The sequence below is a fragment of the Ceratosolen solmsi genome, unplaced genomic scaffold (genome assembly GCF_000503995.2).
Source record: "Ceratosolen solmsi marchali unplaced genomic scaffold, CerSol_1.0 scaffold30, whole genome shotgun sequence".
Lineage (NCBI taxonomy): Eukaryota > Metazoa > Arthropoda > Insecta > Hymenoptera > Agaonidae > Ceratosolen > Ceratosolen solmsi.
Genome location: NW_011948421.1, coordinates 2,196,438 through 2,214,358, shown reverse-complemented (window position 1 = coordinate 2,214,358; position 17,921 = coordinate 2,196,438). Strand labels below are relative to the sequence as shown.

The window sequence follows — 17,921 nt, the reverse complement described above, 5'->3', positions numbered from 1 at the left end:
GTGTAGGTGACGGCGTCACGAATGACGTTCTCAAGGAAGACCTTGAGCACACCACGCGTCTCCTCGTAGATGAGACCGGAGATACGTTTCACTCCTCCACGTCGAGCGAGACGGCGAATGGCGGGCTTCGTGATACCCTGGATGTTGTCTCGCAATACCTTGCGATGCCGTTTAGCTCCTCCCTTTCCCAATCCCTTTCCTCCCTTTCCACGTCCGGTCATGTTGGATATTCGTGCGGTAACGTTCGAAAGCAATGAGAAACGTCGGTTAATTCTAGCTGATTTGGCGATGCGAGCGCCTTTTATAGTCCCAGCTGCGGTCGAACCCCCACTCGTCCACCCCGAAGCGCCGAATGTATCACGTGACCTGGCTATTCGATATATATATATAAGGGGAGAGTCGCTACGGTACAGACACTTTCGCCCGTAGCATCGATCGTCCATTCGTTTCTTTGTTGCTTTGCAGAAGTTTTTTCCTTGTTGGAGAGAAATGGCTCGTACCAAGCAAACAGCCCGTAAGTCCACCGGAGGCAAGGCCCCGAGGAAGCAGTTGGCGACCAAGGCCGCGAGGAAAAGCGCCCCGGCCACCGGTGGAGTGAAGAAACCTCACCGCTACCGTCCGGGAACCGTCGCCCTCCGTGAAATCCGTCGCTACCAAAAGAGCACGGAGCTCCTCATCCGCAAACTGCCCTTCCAGCGTCTCGTCCGTGAGATCGCTCAGGACTTCCAGACCGACCTGCGTTTCCAAAGTTCGGCGGTGATGGCCCTCCAGGAGGCGAGCGAGGCTTACCTCGTCGGCCTCTTCGAGGACACGAACCTCTGCGCCATCCACGCCAAACGCGTAACCATCATGCCCAAGGACATCCAGCTGGCACGTCGTATCCGCGGCGAACGCGCTTAAACAGTCCTTTCACCCCCTTCCCGTAAATCAATTTGGTTGGCATAGCAATATGTAACCAATTCGACAATCGGCCCTTTTTAGGGCCAACAATACATTTCGCAACGTAGCAATGCCATCGTAATACTTTCATCTATAAAAAAATATCTATTTATTGATAGTCTTGAATTAATTGTGCATTCATTTTTATAATTTCACGTGAAATAAAGTATACGTAACGATAGTCATTAAATTTTAAAAATTCTACCTATCGTTAGGGATGCAATGGATTTCTTATGTAATTTTCTCGGACGGAATATTCTGCTCGAGACGATATTGAAATACAAAATATCCCAATCGACTGAGAGCGTAGAATTATAACTAATGGGGTCGTCCCTTTCCTTTTATTCGTCGACATTTTTTTTTCTTCTGAGTTGAGACCGCAGCTAATATTAATTCTATTAATGCGAAAAGCCTGTATTAGTTAATTATACCATCAACTTCATTTGTCATAAATTGATGAATGCGAACTTTTCTTTATTTATAACATGCGAATAGGAAATACGTTTTATCAAATTTTACGGACATTACATAATTAGTATACGCCAGCTTTTTTTTATTTGTAGCGGATAAGTAATTAAACCTTCCATGACACATTAATGATTCCTACTTCAAATTTTGATGGTTGATAGTAATATAATTTTATTAATAATTTTCAAAAATTACTTAGTTTTTGAACAAAATTTTGTCAATTTTTCATTTCTCTAGATTCGTCGTTGTAACGTAAAACTATTTTTTATTTTAATGCTTATGTTTAATTAGGTTCAACGAGATATTTATCAAATTCTTTCATTTACTCAAATATTTAAAGAAATTTATAATAATTTTATTACTCAATTTGGTTTTTTGCTTGATACTTGCAATGTTCTTATAATAAAGCATAACAATGAAAATCTGGATTATTCATTGTCGTTTAGATATAAATATATAGGAATATTATAGGAGCAAACATTTATAATTAAAAATTGAGTTTAATTATTGTTAATTTTAAGATTTAAACATGATTAAATTTTGTTATTTATAGTGGATAAAAGTATTAGGTAAAATAATTTTAAGCGGCATTAAAATAATGGATGTACACAATTGAATAAAAATGTTTTCCTCCCTACTATTTGATATTTTATTTTAGTAAACTTGTATATGAATGTTCTTTTGGTCGATCGACATGAAAAATTTATTAAAATTAATAATAAACACCACATTACATGTTTATGATTTACATATAAAACTTGTCAAATTTACATTAAAATACATATATATTATTACTTGAAATTGAAATATATAAATCAATTTTTAATTAAATTATCATGGATTATAAATTTTATTTTTGAAATTTAAGTAGTTGAATTTAAGTAGGGAGATAATTATATTGGCTAATGTATGTAAATAAATTTGTTAATACATTAAAAATCATTTTTAGATTAATTTTATTTACAAAAAAATGCGTTAATTTTAATCAATTAATAATAACGTAATGCAGTAATTTAAGGTGATACATGGATGAATTTTGTAATGAAACAAAATAGCGAATGTACACACACGTTAATGAGATGCTTGGTGGCCCTGAAAAGGGCCGATGATGTTTGTATATTTGTTTTTGCTGTCCGGTGCTGCGGGACTCGCCAAAAGAAAAATTTACTTCGAGCTGGTGTACTTGGTGACGGCTTTGGTGCCCTCGCTGACGGCGTGCTTGGCCAGCTCACCGGGAAGCAGCAGCCTCACGGCCGTCTGGATCTCCCGGGACGTGATGGTCGAGCGTTTGTTGTAATGAGCGAGACGCGAAGCCTCGGCGGCGATACGCTCGAAGATGTCGTTCACGAAGCTGTTCATAATGCTCATGGCTTTGCTCGACACACCAGTGTCCGGGTGTACCTGCTTCAGCACCTTGTAGATGTAGATTGCGTAGCTCTCCTTCCTGCGCTTCTTCCTGTTCTTCTTGTCGCCCTTGGTGATGTTCTTCTGGGCCTTGCCCGACTTCTTCACTGCCTTACCGCTCGCTTTGGGTGCCATTTTCAAATTCGTCCATTCGCCCTCCGACGCCCTTTTATAACGTCAGACGCCCAGCTGCGCCGCTGCAATCACCATCGTCTATCCCTACTCCAGCTATATTTCGCGCCTGCTCAGTATTCCATTGGTTCGGCTTAGCTTCTAATGTGAGTGAGATAGAATAATGGTATATAGCATATTGTGATAATTATATAACTTTCCCCTTCCAGGTTATTTGTAAAACAATTGAATACATAGTGTTGCTATTTTGCTTTGACATAGTATTTGCGACCTATTGGTTCGTTAAAGTTTTTCCCTAATTAATATCTACATAGCCGATAAGTATATAGGAATTATTTAAGAACTATTGTAGAAATTGCAGTTTAAAATTTTATTTGAAATAGTCGATTGTGGTGTTCCCATTGTGTTATAAATGTGGAATACCTATATTTATGCATAGACTTGGATGTTAAAAGCATTGCTTTTTAAATTCGAGTCGTAGTTGTAAATATGTATAATTATAGTAAATAATTATATCATTCGATTTATAATATTATTTATAAATTCTTATATGATAATTAATTGTCTTCTTCGATGATGTATCGTTATATGAATATTAAGTATTATAATAAATAATCATTTTATTAAAAAAGATTTTTAATTCCATTGAATTGCGCATAATTTTATAGTACTTTGTATTTCATGATACATGGAATTTTTAATAAAATTTTTTAGGAATAATTGTGATATATAAGACGAATTTGAAATGGACGCTGCAATGAGACCATATTTAGTTTCAATTTTTACTCTCCAATTTATTAATAATCCATGAAATTGTACATAAATTGTTCCATAATTTACTGATTCGCGGAAAAGGTTGTATTTATATAACTACATAACATTTGTTGAGAAATTCTCATTGCTTAATGCAATAATTACAATTTACACGACTAATATATTAATTATAAATATGAAAAATTAATTTGAATTTAATTCTTCAATTTCATGAATAAAAATGTTTTTTTATCTTATTCAAAGTCTTTTTAAAAATAATCATGTTTTGGATTGCAATTCTACGGGGGCTGGAATATTATTATAATTTTATAATTTGTAATGTCTATCGTAAATAATAAGTGTGTAATATTGATAATTGAATGTATGAGAAGCTCGATATATTTGCTCTAAAAGATAAAATACAAGAGAAAATTACAATCCAGGAATAATATGAAAATTATACGTAATTTTATGAATATTAATGTTAGATATTAATGTTAGATGTTATAAATTGACAACACTTGTTATACAGTTATTTAAACGGAATTTTTTAAATAAAATTATATAAAAACGTTTGTAAATTTATTGATTCATAATTCAAATAGTTTATGTAATTAATAATGTTTGTTATTTTACAAGACAAGCGTCCTACGTTTTTGCAAGCAGTCTAGGTAAATTCTACGCGCGCGCACACACGAATATACAATATTTTGAAAATTTTAATTAGTATGCTAGATAACAATTGGTTTTTTTTTTTTTTTTTTTTTTTTTTTGTTCGTTCATTTTTATCGTTGGATAATTACAAAGACGAAGTAACAAATATTTATATTTACAATTGGTGGTGCTAAGATGTTTGAATACATTATTATAAGCCTTCGTATAACTGGTTGAAATTTTGAATTAAAAAGTATCGTAGAATCTATTTGTGCAATGATGTGATTTGAGATGCATTTAACACGTATTGACGGATTAAATAAGCAACGAAATTACAATATGAAAGTCATGGAGTAATTCGTTATTCTAACAAACGCCATTGTAAAATTCTAGTTAATGGTATTTCATAATTATTGTCATTAATGATCTTGGGTGTGCAGTTCTGAGAAAGTGAGCTAAGAAAGGAACATGGGATTTTTCACAGGATGCTCGTCAATGTAGCTGTGCATTTAGAATCACCGGCATACATTATAATCCAAGGGATGCATTATCGTAAAAATTAATCAACGAGCACGTGAAATTGCGGCCGAAATAATTAAGTAACGCAATTACTTGGCACGTACTTAAGTGCTAAAGGTGAGAAAGGCAGTACCTAAAGTCGCGGTCTCTCGTAACGGGCCGCGCTCCAATAGTAAAAGTCCGTGTACCTAAATATCGCAACATTCACCATACATTTCCGCGGATCTCGCGGGCAGCGAAATATTTGAAAATGTCTGAAACTGCAACTGCAATGGCCGTAGCCGATGCTCCCGTCACTTCGAAAACCACACCGAAGAAGACCGCGAAGAAGGTACCGGGCAAGCCCCGAGCTCATCCCCCCGTCTCGGAGATGGTCAACGCCGCGATAGGCGCCCTCAAAGATAAGAAGGGATCATCCCTCCAGGCCATTAAAAAGTACATCGCCGGCACGTACAAACTCGACGTTGAAAAACAGTCGACGTTCATTAAGAAATACCTGAAGCTGGCGGTGAGTAAAAAAACCATCGTTCAGACCAAAGGTTCCGGTGCTGCCGGTTCCTTCAAACTCGCGACTAAAGCCGAAAATGAGAAGAAAGTGGTCAAGACTAGCGGTGCAGAAAAGAAATCTGCCGGTCAGAGGATCGCTGCGAAAAAGCCTGTAGCTGCAATGAAAAAGCCAGCAACGAAAAAGGCTGCAGTTGTTAAGAAACAAGCGACGAAGAAAGTCGTATCGTCTTCAAAACAAAGTGTTTCGAAATCCAAATTGCCATCCAAGGCGAAGAAAGCTGGGAAAACTCCAGCAACAAAGCCCAAGGCACCCAAATACAAATTCGTTAAACAATAAATTTTACAAACTTTTTATATATAACAGCCCTTTTCAGGGCTACAATATTTTTTTTTACGCGAAACAACAAATATTCGTTTATTTCTCGCTTTACAATACAAACAAATGGATTTATAAAATATTATTTAATGGTTGTCTGGCTTTCTATACTCCTATGTTGTAAGAACAACAATATCAAGATTATTATGACAAAATTGATGTGCACTTTTTAGAATGTAAATTAATATTTCACATAATTTCATTACATTTCGTATACAATTTCTGGATAATTAGTTTAATAAAACTTCAAAATAATTTTTAATAATAAACGTACGTCTGGGACATTGCCAGTACCTTTTATTTTTATTCGTCATTGTAAGTAACGAATTGTAAGAACAACACATATTGATATATATTAATAAAATACTAATGAATGTTACAAATGTGGCATATTAAACGCTGTGATATTAAAAATTAACGAGAGCCTTTATAATTACTCGAGAATATTTATTTATATTTTTAAAAAAGTATCGTTAATTAAAATTAATGTATACATCATAGTAATCTTAATGAAAATATTATAATTTAATTCAAACAACCCGTAAGAACGTATTATTTAATAGAAACGTATCATAAATATATATATATATTTTTAAACTATATAGAAGTGTAAATATTTTTTATATAAAAGTATGTTATAAAAGATTCTGATTTATAATTAAATAATGATTCAGAAGTTGAAGTGTCGAAGGGCGAGAGGGGGCATGATTAAGTAGGCTGAAGAGGGATGAAGGGGCGAACGAATGATGGACCGCATAGCCGTGGTAACCAAGGAATTTTAGGGACTTTCCACCAGCACCATCGCCATAGATTTGAAAGCATTTAAGCGCGTTCGCCGCGGATACGACGTGCCAGCTGGATGTCCTTGGGCATGATGGTTACGCGTTTGGCATGGATGGCGCAGAGGTTCGTGTCCTCGAAGAGGCCGACGAGGTAAGCCTCGCTCGCCTCCTGGAGGGCCATCACCGCCGAGCTCTGGAAACGCAGGTCGGTTTGTGAAATTCTGAAGCACTGCCAAAATAAAGTGTATCCTTATTGAAAAAAAACGAGCTGAAGAATTTGTGGTCGATTGCACGAACTTTTGAGCGATGCACATCGGTCGGCCATTTGTCCACACCATCATAGTGAAACTAAGAAGGAGACGAAATAAAACTGGAAGTAACGAATACATTTCCGAATGCGTTTCCACGAACGTTTAACAATAATCTATCCTTAGTTCGCCGAAACTACATTCTACATCGTTGATTTTTTATTTATCCGTCAAATGTAACCGGACAAAAGCATACGATAGCGTCGGATAATGTCGACTCAATATTTCTACCGTTTTCATTACATTGGATGAATTTGTTCAAATTGCTTAAAGTATAATAAGCCATGATCCGTAGGACATGTATGTATATTTGTTTTTTTTCCCCGATGCAAATTGTTGATTTGCACAGTGCAGAATTTCGTTAAAATTTAAATTTAAGTAAACAGCCGTCAATATTATTACATCAATATTACAATTGTTTATTAAAAAAATCAATTTTTATGCCAATAAAATTACTTTACACGGTCTTTCTCTTTGTTCTTTCGCTTTTATTCATCGTCGAATTACCGTCCAAGTAACTATAAATAACGAAGTCACCTATTTAATTTAACATATCCAGAGAATTTTCAAAATTTCTTTAACCATGTAATAATTAGCATTTAAGATGATGATGATGAATATATGAAAACGTTTATCCCACAACAAATTCCGTAAAAATATGCAACCGATAGTGAGATATATATCTCATGCCCGTGATATTTATTGAATAAATATTATTACAGGATTGGGCAATGAAATATTTATGTAAGTACAGATATACATTGATTTTGTTATAAGGTATTTTAAATAAAATACGACGTAAATCATAATTAAATAATTCTACTACTATTTGTCTAAATATTGTTTGAGCAAACGAGCAGTAATGAATCTATGAATTTTTCCGTTATTTTTCCAGCAAAGTTAATAACAATTTGTAATTAATTTTCTTTTTACATAAACAAGTATATACATTGTCGATAGAGGCGTTTGTCGTATTATTTTTTTAAATAAATTTACCATAACCTTATGTTAAATGCATTATTTTTCATTTTATAATTAATAAACGGATCAGTTTCCAAATAAAAGTAAATGAGAGGAAAAAGTTAAGCGCAATTACATTTATAGAATAAACTAGAAATGAGAATTTAGCTTGAATCTCCTCTAACTCAATCGATGGAATAAACGTTATTTCGGCGAAAATTTTAGAATTACTGATGTTTTTGTAAAATTCAGTCGAAACGAGCCCTTAGACGCACCTTGTTAATCAAAATTCTTGATTCATTCCTTATCATAACAAAAACAAAAAAAATACGTATCAATTTCATTTATATTCTGAAAAATAAATGCATATCAAGTTTAACGCATACGTAACCACGATGTTACATACTATTAGAAAAAATATAAGGTAATACATGTATCCTAATGTCATTTGTTAAAACGGAAATACATATATTTATTTAGGTAATTATTTTTCAGATTTCATTAATAAATTCGCGAATCGATATTCTTTCTGATAAAAAAAAATAGTTAAAATCAATTCGAATTTGACGCAACATTCATTTATTTCAAATCTGCAAAAATATTTTAAAATATGTTTGAAACTTGAGACAAAGGTACTCGGTGAATATTTATTTAATTTGTTCAGAATATCTTGTAAAAAAATTGTTTTTATCAAGAACACGTAGGCAAATTAATTTTTATATGAAATAGCGATTCGTTCGTTAAGAGGATATTTGGTGGCCCTGAAAAGGGCCGATTGTGTCTTTCGAGGAGATCCAGAAGATGTGATGGGATTAACCGCCAAAACCATAGAGAGTGCGTCCTTGTCTCTTGAGAGCGTAGACGACGTCCATGGCAGTGACCGTCTTCCTCTTGGCGTGTTCGGTGTAGGTGACGGCGTCACGAATGACGTTCTCAAGGAAGACCTTGAGCACACCACGCGTCTCCTCGTAGATGAGACCGGAGATACGTTTCACTCCTCCACGTCGAGCGAGACGGCGAATGGCGGGCTTCGTGATACCCTGGATGTTGTCTCGCAATACCTTGCGATGCCGTTTAGCTCCTCCCTTTCCCAATCCCTTTCCTCCCTTTCCACGTCCGGTCATGTTGGATATTCGTGCGGTAACGTCCGAAAGCAATGAGAAACGTCGGTTAATTCTAGCTGATTTGGCGATGCGAGCGCCTTTTATAGTCCCGGCTGCGGCCGAACCCCCACTCGTCCACCCCGAAGCGCCGAATGTATCACGTGACCTGGCTATTCGATATATATATATAAGGGGAGAGTCGCTACGGTACAGACACTTTCGCCCGTAGCATCGATCGTCCATTCGTTTCTTTGTTGCTTTGCAGAAGTTTTTTCCTTGTTGGAGAGAAATGGCTCGTACCAAGCAAACAGCCCGTAAGTCCACCGGAGGCAAGGCCCCGAGGAAGCAGTTGGCGACCAAGGCCGCGAGGAAAAGCGCCCCGGCCACCGGTGGAGTGAAGAAACCTCACCGCTACCGTCCGGGAACCGTCGCCCTCCGTGAAATCCGTCGCTACCAAAAGAGCACGGAGCTCCTCATCCGCAAACTGCCCTTCCAGCGTCTCGTCCGTGAGATCGCCCAGGACTTCAAGACCGACCTGCGTTTCCAAAGCTCGGCGGTGATGGCCCTCCAGGAGGCGAGCGAGGCCTACCTCGTCGGCCTCTTCGAGGACACGAACCTCTGCGCCATCCACGCCAAACGCGTAACCATCATGCCCAAGGACATCCAGCTGGCACGTCGTATCCGCGGCGAGCGCGCTTAAATGCTTTCAAATCTATGGCGATGGTGCTGGTGGAAAGTCCCTAAAATTCCTTGGTTACCACGGCTATGCGGTCCATCATTCGTTCGCCCCTTCATCCCCCTTCAGCCTACTTAATCATCCTCTACCACCCATCTGCACGATCATCGTCGACAACCAACCGGCCCTTTTCAGGGCCAACAATGTATTTTTCAATAAGGAACATCATTATTTCGTCTTTTACTATAATAAATATTCAGTAAATTTATTTCACTATTCCAATAATAAAATCTTTGGTAAATTACAAGCATTTTTTATTTCTATCCCCGGTAACGGTTTTTGTAAATTTATCACACAAACTGTTATCAAATTACTTTTTTAATAAGTATATTTACATTTTTCAAGCTCATTTAGTTACGTAGACTCGTTATATATTTGTAATTCATACGTTCAATATTAGAATTGTATTATTTCATATAACAATTTTTTTTTGAATTTTGTTATATTTATTAATTAAACAAAATATTCTAATGGTTTGCATTAGATGTATTTAAGTAAACTTTTATACATTTAGAATTAAATCGTATAATATACTCGGTGAAAGGTTTTTATTTCAACATTAAGAATTTAAGTGTTTATGAATTTTGTCTATTTTATAATTTTTCTACAATCATTTAAATTGCCTTTTTTTCTATTGAGATGGAGAATTTTCTCTTTCTTTTTTATTACAAATTTGAAAGTATGAAATGACATTTCTAATTAATTTAAATGGTAATTATGTACCCTTTTTTGCATTAAATTCAGGCGCTACGGTTGAACAACACAAATTTCTGAAGTAGCAAGTTTCTAAAGTGTACAATTTTTAAATAAAATGTTTTTTTGTCATGAATTATTGATTTACAGTTGTGTAAATCTATTTCTAATAAATGTATATATGTATATACATATTTATTTTTTTTTTAATGCCGCAACGAAGTAACATTTTTAAAGTAGTATGGAATAATTATTGAAATAATAATTTATCATATTAGGATTATCGATTTCACTTTTTAATTTGCAAATATTTTATGCAATTCTGTTTACGTATGTTAAATGTTTATGCTATCTATTTCATTATATTGCAATGAAAAATAGTAAAGAAAATTTGTATGTATTATCGATAATATAAAGGGGATAAATTAAATCGATGATCCATCGATTGTACCACATTGTGTGTATTCGATATAAATAGGTTGCGCAATAAAACGAAATATATTTAAAATTAATAGAAATATGTATTGGGTAATTTTGATTTTGTATGTAAGGTATGTAAGTATTTATGGATTCGTATTAATTAGTCGTTAAATAAAATTAATCTATTCTTGAACGTTTTTAAATAATTGTTGGCCCTGAAAAGGGCCGATAAGTATAAACAGTAATTCATGGTCTTGCATAACTGGCGATTTACGCCTTTTTTTCGGTCTTCTTGGGCAGGAGAACGGCCTGGATGTTGGGCAGTACTCCACCCTGGGCGATGGTCACTCCCGAGAGCAATTTGTTGAGCTCCTCGTCATTGCGGATGGCCAGCTGGAGGTGACGGGGAATGATACGGGTCTTTTTGTTGTCCCGGGCGGCATTGCCTGCCAACTCGAGGACCTCAGCCGCAAGGTATTCCATGACGGCTGCGAGGTAGACCGGAGCACCGGCACCAACGCGCTCGGCGTAATTGCCCTTGCGGAGGAGACGGTGAATACGTCCTACGGGGAATTGGAGTCCGGCCCTGTTGGAACGGGTCTTTGACTTTCCCTTGACCTTACCACCACCTTTACCGCGTCCAGACATGCTTTTTGAATGTTTTCAAGAAATGAAACTGCTGAGTCTCCTGGAACCGAACTACAGTATCGTATAGTACATGGATACTCTTTTATACCTTTAGTTTGATTCGGCCGCGACAATAGTGAAGAGTAGATGCAGCGAATGGAGGAAGAGTGGGAAAATGTTTCGACTATTGCAGCGGCGCAGCTGGGCGTCTGACGTTATAAAAGGGCGTCGGAGGGCGAATGGACGAATTTGAAAATGGCACCCAAAGCGAGCGGTAAGGCAGTGAAGAAGTCGGGCAAGGCCCAGAAGAACATCACCAAGGGCGACAAGAAGAACAGAAAGAAGCGCAGGAAGGAGAGCTACGCAATCTACATCTACAAGGTGCTGAAGCAGGTACACCCGGACACTGGTGTGTCGAGCAAAGCCATGAGCATTATGAACAGCTTCGTGAACGACATCTTCGAGCGTATCGCCGCCGAGGCTTCGCGTCTCGCTCATTACAACAAACGCTCGACCATCACGTCCCGGGAGATCCAGACGGCCGTGAGGCTGCTGCTTCCCGGTGAGCTGGCCAAGCACGCCGTCAGCGAGGGCACCAAAGCCGTCACCAAGTACACCAGCTCGAAGTAAATTTTTCTTTTGGCGAGTCCCGCAGCACCGGACAGCAAAAACAAATATACAAACATCATCGGCCCTTTTCAGGGCCACCAAGCATCTCATTAACGTGTGTGTACATTCGCTATTTTGTTTCATTACAAAATTCATCCATGTATCACCTTAAATTACTGCATTACGTTATTATTAATTGATTAAATGCCAGCTTTCGTAAGGGAATATAATTTATGATTAATTTACAGTGATATAATTATTATTTATACATGGAATAATGTAAAAGATATGCTCAGTTGTTCCCTAAGTTGAAAATCCTTGAAGTCCAAAAATTAACTTTAAATTGATCATACTAGATGCATAAATTTCTAATTATATTAAATCAACTACCAAATATTTATTATTATATTTACAAATATTTGACGTTGAATGAAATGCTGTGTACAGTGTTTAAAATTTTTGTATGAAACCATAAATATATAATTGTATAATAATAAATAAAAAAAAAAATTTAGATTATTCGATCAGAGTATTTCAAAAGTACATAATTTATTATTAGAAAAAAAGTAATATAAATTAGTTGTAAATGCAATAACACTTGTTTTTTTTTTTTAATATTGTTCATGTAAATGAAAACCTTGGATATTCTTTTTTATTTGAAGGTGAATAAGACTAGGAGCTTAATTAGAATATAATTAATAATTTTTTTGTCAAACGAAAATTCGTTTGGGAATAATAATTTTTTTTCCGAATTATAATTTAAAGCAATAAAATAAGAAATAATAAAGATATGTCAATCGGCTATTATGCAGTCTATGTTTAAAATGCATTTTATTTACGGTCCATTGATCCATTCCGAATGTAATATTGATTTAAGATTAAAATTATTTAATCGTTTAAATTATATGGAAAACATATTTAGTGTATACATTAGCATCTGGCAAATGATATTTTATTCAATAAGCGAATAAAATGTCGCGTGATAAAAAAAATAATTCTATTAGTACCTTGATTTATCTAAATTGTATAAATAAATATCCGAAAATCGTATTGAAAATTTTATTTAAAACGTATGAAGTATAATAAAAAAAGTAAAAATGGCAGGCTTTAAAAATGCAATTATAATTGAATAAATTATAATTGAAGTGTAATTGTTTTTCTTTTTCTATACATTCCCTCCAAATTTTGTTAATTGTACGTGCCGATTGTTATTTATGTTACCGCTGCCATTTGTATTTATAATTTATTGAAAGTCGTCATTATATTCATTTAACTATTTTATTTTCTTTATTATTATTATTTTTTGCATATTCTAAGATCATTCGGTTTATTTTTTTCCCTAAATAATTTCTTATATTATTGCTTCATCTACTTTGTTTTTGCAGAGTAAGAATTATTTTATACAAGTCTTCACACTTACGAATATTATCTATTTCATAATATTGCATTGCCTGTTTATCATCAATTTAATGAAATTCATCATTGTTTTATATTTCATATTGTTTTATATTGTTTTACATCGTATGAAATGTTTGATATACAGAAGTGACATAAGCTTTTTCGATGATATTTAAATTCCATTTAAATTGCAATTGAGTTTTTGAGTTCGCGGGGTTCGAGGAGAAATGGCAGGTGATTACTAGATAGTTTTGAAATTTGTAAGATTGATGAAAATCAGAAAAACATAAGATACTGTTTGAAACATTGGGATATTTTTTAAAAATGTACTTGCATCGAAGAAAAATATTTTAAAAACTGTTTTAAAATACTCAAGCGGTTTTAAAAAATACAGAAGAATCTATAAACGATAGTTTTTTTTTTTTTAGATGAATAACGTATATTTAAGCTCGTGAAAATTAAAATTTCTGTATATGTACGGGAAAAATATTCAAATATTTAATTTAGAAATATGGGTTTTTATAGCGCTTGATAATAGCGATTTAAAGGTGAAATTGTTTTCTATTTTGTCATTATAGGCTGATTCGAATCCATTTTCTAAATTAATGCAAAATTCAATAATAATATTGATATATTAGAAAGTAATCAAATGAAAAATTTAGGTTTCGCTGATTTGAATTTGGAGTGGATAATACGTATAGTTGCTTAATTGTTTATTTCAAGGGTTTGTAAAGTCAGCAATTTTATCATATTTAAATAATTCTTAAGATTATTTAACTTATAAGATAGGTATTGCTATAAAATATATTCACATAAACAAATACTTAATAATATAGCTACATTTAATAGATTTCAATAAGAATAAATTATTTTACGTTTTAATTGATACAATTATCAAGTAAAAATATTGATTATTCAGAATTATGCGTCCATCTATTTATCAGTTAATAAATTGATTTGCATGTAATTATTTTACTTGAATTTATGACGAATTATTCATTAAAAGTAGACAAATAAACAAATGAACGAAGTCGAAGTGCTTATTCCATATCATTGGAATAACACAATAGATAATTATTGATCAATTAGTATAACTCATTGAAAACAATTGATAGTCAATTTCTGATTAAATAGAAGAATCTAAAAGAGCATTTAGCGATAAAAATAGTTTAATAAGCTATAATTTCAAATTAAAAAAAAAAAAAAAACAAAAAAAAACCACTCTTTTATACAGATAATGAAATTGAAATTATCATTTGTATCATTTGTATATATATATATATATATATATATTTTAAAAAATGTATAATCAGCAAACAGGTATTAATTGTGAAATTACGGTTATTCAAGGATTCAATCTTAAGAGTGTGCAAGAAAATCTTGAATCTCAGTGAGGAGTTATTTTTCGACTTTCGTGAGTTATTTGCGTGTGCGAAAAAAAAATAAAAACTCAATTTACTCTGCTATTATGAAGGATCGATGTATTTTTTATTAGAAAATGATTAAGTAATTTATCCCTGAATAGTTGGCTATTATTTTTTTTATTTAAGCCAATAACATATAGCTTTATAATTTTACATAAATACTTGACATTATATAATATTTTATTTTACCTTCTCTATTAATAATATCAATATTATATGAAAAATATTTATTTCTTATATATTTTGACCTGTATCGTTATGAATATTAGGTTAAATTAATGCACATAGAATATGCATAAATATAAATAATAATTGAAAACTTGAAAACAATTATTAACATTAATTTAATTATTTCTTAAATATATCTACAACAAAACATATTTCTTTAATATTAAAATCTTATTCCATTGAATTATTTAAAGGAAAAATGTAGTCCAGTTTAGGTTTTATAAAATGTAGCATTGCTCCAAAAAATTGTACTAAAAAAATAATATCCATAACAAAATTAATTCATACACTACATTTCAATTTGATTTAAATTTTTACACTTTAAAGAACAAAAAATAATAGTTTAATAATACATTTTTATTTGTCAACTTCTATTATATACAAAATTTTATAAACGTTTTTATACTTAAATAAGTTACATTCTATATTATTTACATGGTCTATCGAGATTGTCTTCATCCTTGCACTTGCCGCAACAAAATTCATTTTGTTTCTGTATTTCACTAGGTTTATGATTTGGAGTCCATGGACCTAAGCTTATATTAGCATAATAATCCATAGGGTAAGGTTTATGTTCATCTAATTCTGTCATTTGTAATGCCACTGCTGCTTCGTAAGGTGTTAAGAGTGGCTTTTCAAACTGCGTACCCCAATCTATACTCAATCTTGGACATGCGATCTGAATGTAATAATATAAATATTTATAAATTTGTTGCGAATAATAGATTTTAGGTAGAAATTTATACAATAAAATAGTATAAAGTTCTTATTTAAATTAACTTCTATAAAGTTGTAGTACGTACTTGTATGAATGCATCTATGCCAATAAAAAGTTTTAATCTTTCAGGGGTAATTTCAGAAGCTAAAATGGTAATGTATTGTTTGTTCAATAATTTTAATCTATTCTCTATATTCTTTAAAACAGTCGGACTTCCTTGTCTTCCAAGAGTTCCAAATATAAGTCCAAATATTTTCGCATCTTTCGCTTTCAGGATTGCATTTTTTCTGTTTTTTAACATTTGTTCATGATTATACTTTTCTATTGTTATTTTCTTCTCATAAGGGTCGTAACGATAAGCAGCCAAATGAGGATTTGAAATCATAGCTGCTTCTAAGTGAAATCTACCATCTCCAACGTATACAAGAACGTCGATATCTTTTATTTGAGGAGCAGTACAGCCCAAAATCTGAAACAAATAGTTCCATCGGTTCACAAATACATTGAAAATGTATTGATATTATTTAAACGTTGTTAAGAATAATGATTAACTTCCTAATAATATATTTAAATACCTCTCCAGGACTAAGTGGTTTACTTTGGGGAATCGTGACACTATATCCATCCTTTCTCAACTCAGTTGCGACAGGCTGTAAAGTACTGGCAAATTGAATCGTACTAACTAGACCCAATCGAGTTGTAGGAGGAAAATTTAATTTTATTGTTTCGATACAATGAACTGTATCGATTTTGATGTCGACGAAAATATATAATAATTTAATGCCGCTTGTTCTATCAATTGGAATTAAGCATGAATGGCCGTAGTGAATCAATAAATCTACACCTAATGCTTTTGCACTGCAGTCGTCTACGCAACAGGCACCTGAAAAGAAATTAAAATTAATTTCAAATTAAATTAAAGACACAATTGTTTTCTCAATGATAATAAAGAAATAGTAAATTTTTTCTTAAATTTTAATTATTAATGCTTAAGTAAAGTACGACCGCTTCATACATAATTATTCATTAATACAATTAATCCTAATTATTAACAATTATATCTCTTAATTATAAATATAACTCTATATTGACTATGTGAATATTTACCATAAGTGACGTCTCCCATTATAATAGTGTCAGCCTTTGTGAACATTTCTATTATATCACATATTTGAAGCGCAAATAATAGCAAACCTTCTGGCATCTGTAAAGCAACTTTTTTTGCTTTGGTTTCTCTTATTCGCCAAATAGTCTTATGAATTTCAAAGTTATAATTGAGGGGCAATCCGGCCATGGCTTCTTTAATTAATGGGTCATTTAATATTTCCTGAGGGATTTTATTGACCCTAATAGGAGCTTTGAAAATTTTTCTTACTGGCTTTGCTTTTACAACGACAACCGAGTCTTCTTCCTTTACCTCGGCTTGGTTTAAACTATTAATACCGATCTCAACTTTTTTATCCACTTTATTGATCTCTGAGCTAAAAGTAATTTGAGTATCCTTATTTTGTTTTGATCCTTCTGTATCACCATTGTCTTCTTCCTTATTCTGTACATCTAATTTACCAACGCTTCCTGAAACTCCACTTTCATTCATCATTCAATAAACCTCAAACAAATAGGATATAAAAATAGTTCTAGGTTAGAATCCGGTACGTTCCTGGTAATTAACTAATTAAATATATTAGCTTTAACAATTCTACAGATACTCTTTATTTAGGATATATTCGGGGCCAATTCGTAATGGTATAAGAATAAATAAATAAATAAATAAATAAAAAAAAAATGGATTTAATTTAAAACGAAGTAAAAAATAAATATAAAAGGTCCCACCGAGATTTGAACTCGGATCGCTGGATTCAAAGTCCAGAGTGCTAACCATTACACCATGGGACCACTTATTTTTCGATTATTTCAATTTTCACTATTTATCAGTCGTACATTTAGATTAAAATTTCAAACAATTAAAATTGCTAAAAATGCTTCTTTTTAACCTAAGACAATTAATGACAATTATTATGACGAAAATAAATCTTTATAATATTTCATTTAACCAAGGAATATATGATGTTGGCTTCTAGATCGGTGCAGCCATCACTCCATTGGATTAGAGCACGTACACCAAATATCGTTTATAATATTTTTTTATTTTTATTTTCATAC

General features: G+C 33.2%; 9 protein-coding genes and 1 non-coding gene across 10 annotated transcripts; 4 read left to right on the top strand and 6 right to left on the bottom strand.

Moving 5' to 3' along the window:
- Positions 1-2: 2 nt before the first annotated feature.
- LOC105361637 (Histone H4 replacement) lies at positions 3-251 on the bottom strand (the record flags this gene model as incomplete). Its single annotated transcript, XM_011498888.1, has 1 exon — positions 3-251. A coding segment is annotated over exon 1 (219 nt), but the record flags the coding sequence as incomplete, so codon positions are not given.
- A 200-nt stretch (positions 252-451) lies between these two features.
- LOC105361305 (histone H3-like) lies at positions 452-900 on the top strand. Its single transcript, XM_011498430.1, has one exon. It carries the CDS (start codon positions 490-492, stop codon positions 898-900), a length of 411 nt encoding a protein of 136 aa, XP_011496732.1. The 5' UTR covers positions 452-489.
- A 1,579-nt stretch (positions 901-2,479) lies between these two features.
- Positions 2,480-3,129, bottom strand: LOC105361304 (histone H2B). Its single transcript, XM_011498429.1, has one exon. The coding sequence runs from the start codon at positions 2,944-2,946 to the stop codon at positions 2,572-2,574; it is 375 nt and encodes a 124-aa protein (XP_011496731.1). The 5' UTR covers positions 2,947-3,129; the 3' UTR covers positions 2,480-2,571.
- A 1,965-nt stretch (positions 3,130-5,094) lies between these two features.
- LOC105361635 (histone H1A, sperm-like) lies at positions 5,095-5,713 on the top strand. Its single transcript, XM_011498887.1, has one exon. The coding sequence runs from the start codon at positions 5,120-5,122 to the stop codon at positions 5,711-5,713; it is 594 nt and encodes a 197-aa protein (XP_011497189.1). The 5' UTR covers positions 5,095-5,119.
- A 2,845-nt stretch (positions 5,714-8,558) lies between these two features.
- LOC105361303 (histone H4) lies at positions 8,559-8,956 on the bottom strand. Its single transcript, XM_011498428.1, has one exon. The coding sequence runs from the start codon at positions 8,924-8,926 to the stop codon at positions 8,615-8,617; it is 312 nt and encodes a 103-aa protein (XP_011496730.1). The 5' UTR covers positions 8,927-8,956; the 3' UTR covers positions 8,559-8,614.
- A 200-nt stretch (positions 8,957-9,156) lies between these two features.
- On the top strand, positions 9,157-9,605 carry LOC105361302 (histone H3). Its single transcript, XM_011498427.1, has one exon. It carries the CDS (start codon positions 9,195-9,197, stop codon positions 9,603-9,605), a length of 411 nt encoding a protein of 136 aa, XP_011496729.1. The 5' UTR covers positions 9,157-9,194.
- A 1,419-nt stretch (positions 9,606-11,024) lies between these two features.
- LOC105361301 (histone H2A) lies at positions 11,025-11,402 on the bottom strand. Its single transcript, XM_011498426.1, has one exon. It carries the CDS (start codon positions 11,400-11,402, stop codon positions 11,025-11,027), a length of 378 nt encoding a protein of 125 aa, XP_011496728.1.
- Positions 11,403-11,595: 193 nt separating this feature from the next.
- On the top strand, positions 11,596-12,103 carry LOC105361300 (histone H2B). Its single transcript, XM_011498425.1, has one exon. The coding sequence runs from the start codon at positions 11,637-11,639 to the stop codon at positions 12,009-12,011; it is 375 nt and encodes a 124-aa protein (XP_011496727.1). The 5' UTR covers positions 11,596-11,636; the 3' UTR covers positions 12,012-12,103.
- Positions 12,104-15,415: 3,312 nt separating this feature from the next.
- On the bottom strand, positions 15,416-17,516 carry Dph1 (diphthamide biosynthesis 1). The gene is made up of 4 exons (XM_011498423.1): positions 16,866-17,516; positions 16,334-16,641; positions 15,844-16,227; positions 15,416-15,719 (listed from the first exon to the last, which is right to left on the bottom strand). Exons 1-4 carry the CDS (start codon positions 17,356-17,358, stop codon positions 15,468-15,470), a joined length of 1,437 nt encoding a protein of 478 aa, XP_011496725.1. The 5' UTR covers positions 17,359-17,516; the 3' UTR covers positions 15,416-15,467.
- Positions 17,517-17,582: 66 nt separating this feature from the next.
- Positions 17,583-17,654, bottom strand: TRNAQ-UUG (transfer RNA glutamine (anticodon UUG)). The gene has a single exon. It is a non-coding gene; the product is annotated as a tRNA-Gln (tRNA).
- Between the last annotated feature and the right edge of the window lie 267 nt (positions 17,655-17,921).

Excerpts from the sequence above, each read along its gene's own strand:
- LOC105361304 (XM_011498429.1), bottom strand. The coding sequence starts at position 2,946 with ATGGCACCCAAAGCGAGCGGTAAGGCAGTGAAGAAGTCGGGCAAGGCC.
- LOC105361300 (XM_011498425.1), top strand. The coding sequence starts at position 11,637 with ATGGCACCCAAAGCGAGCGGTAAGGCAGTGAAGAAGTCGGGCAAGGCC.
- LOC105361301 (XM_011498426.1), bottom strand. The coding sequence starts at position 11,402 with ATGTCTGGACGCGGTAAAGGTGGTGGTAAGGTCAAGGGAAAGTCAAAG.
- LOC105361635 (XM_011498887.1), top strand. The coding sequence starts at position 5,120 with ATGTCTGAAACTGCAACTGCAATGGCCGTAGCCGATGCTCCCGTCACT.
- LOC105361303 (XM_011498428.1), bottom strand. The coding sequence starts at position 8,926 with ATGACCGGACGTGGAAAGGGAGGAAAGGGATTGGGAAAGGGAGGAGCT.
- LOC105361302 (XM_011498427.1), top strand. The coding sequence starts at position 9,195 with ATGGCTCGTACCAAGCAAACAGCCCGTAAGTCCACCGGAGGCAAGGCC.
- Dph1 (XM_011498423.1), bottom strand. The coding sequence starts at position 17,358 with ATGATGAATGAAAGTGGAGTTTCAGGAAGCGTTGGTAAATTAGATGTA. Across the intron at positions 16,642-16,865 it reads AATGGGAGACGTCACTTATG|GTGCCTGTTGCGTAGACGAC; the intron begins GTAAATATTCAC and ends ATTTCTTTTCAG. Across the intron at positions 15,720-15,843 it reads GCATAGATGCATTCATACAA|ATCGCATGTCCAAGATTGAG; the intron begins GTACGTACTACA and ends TATTACATTCAG.
- LOC105361305 (XM_011498430.1), top strand. The coding sequence starts at position 490 with ATGGCTCGTACCAAGCAAACAGCCCGTAAGTCCACCGGAGGCAAGGCC.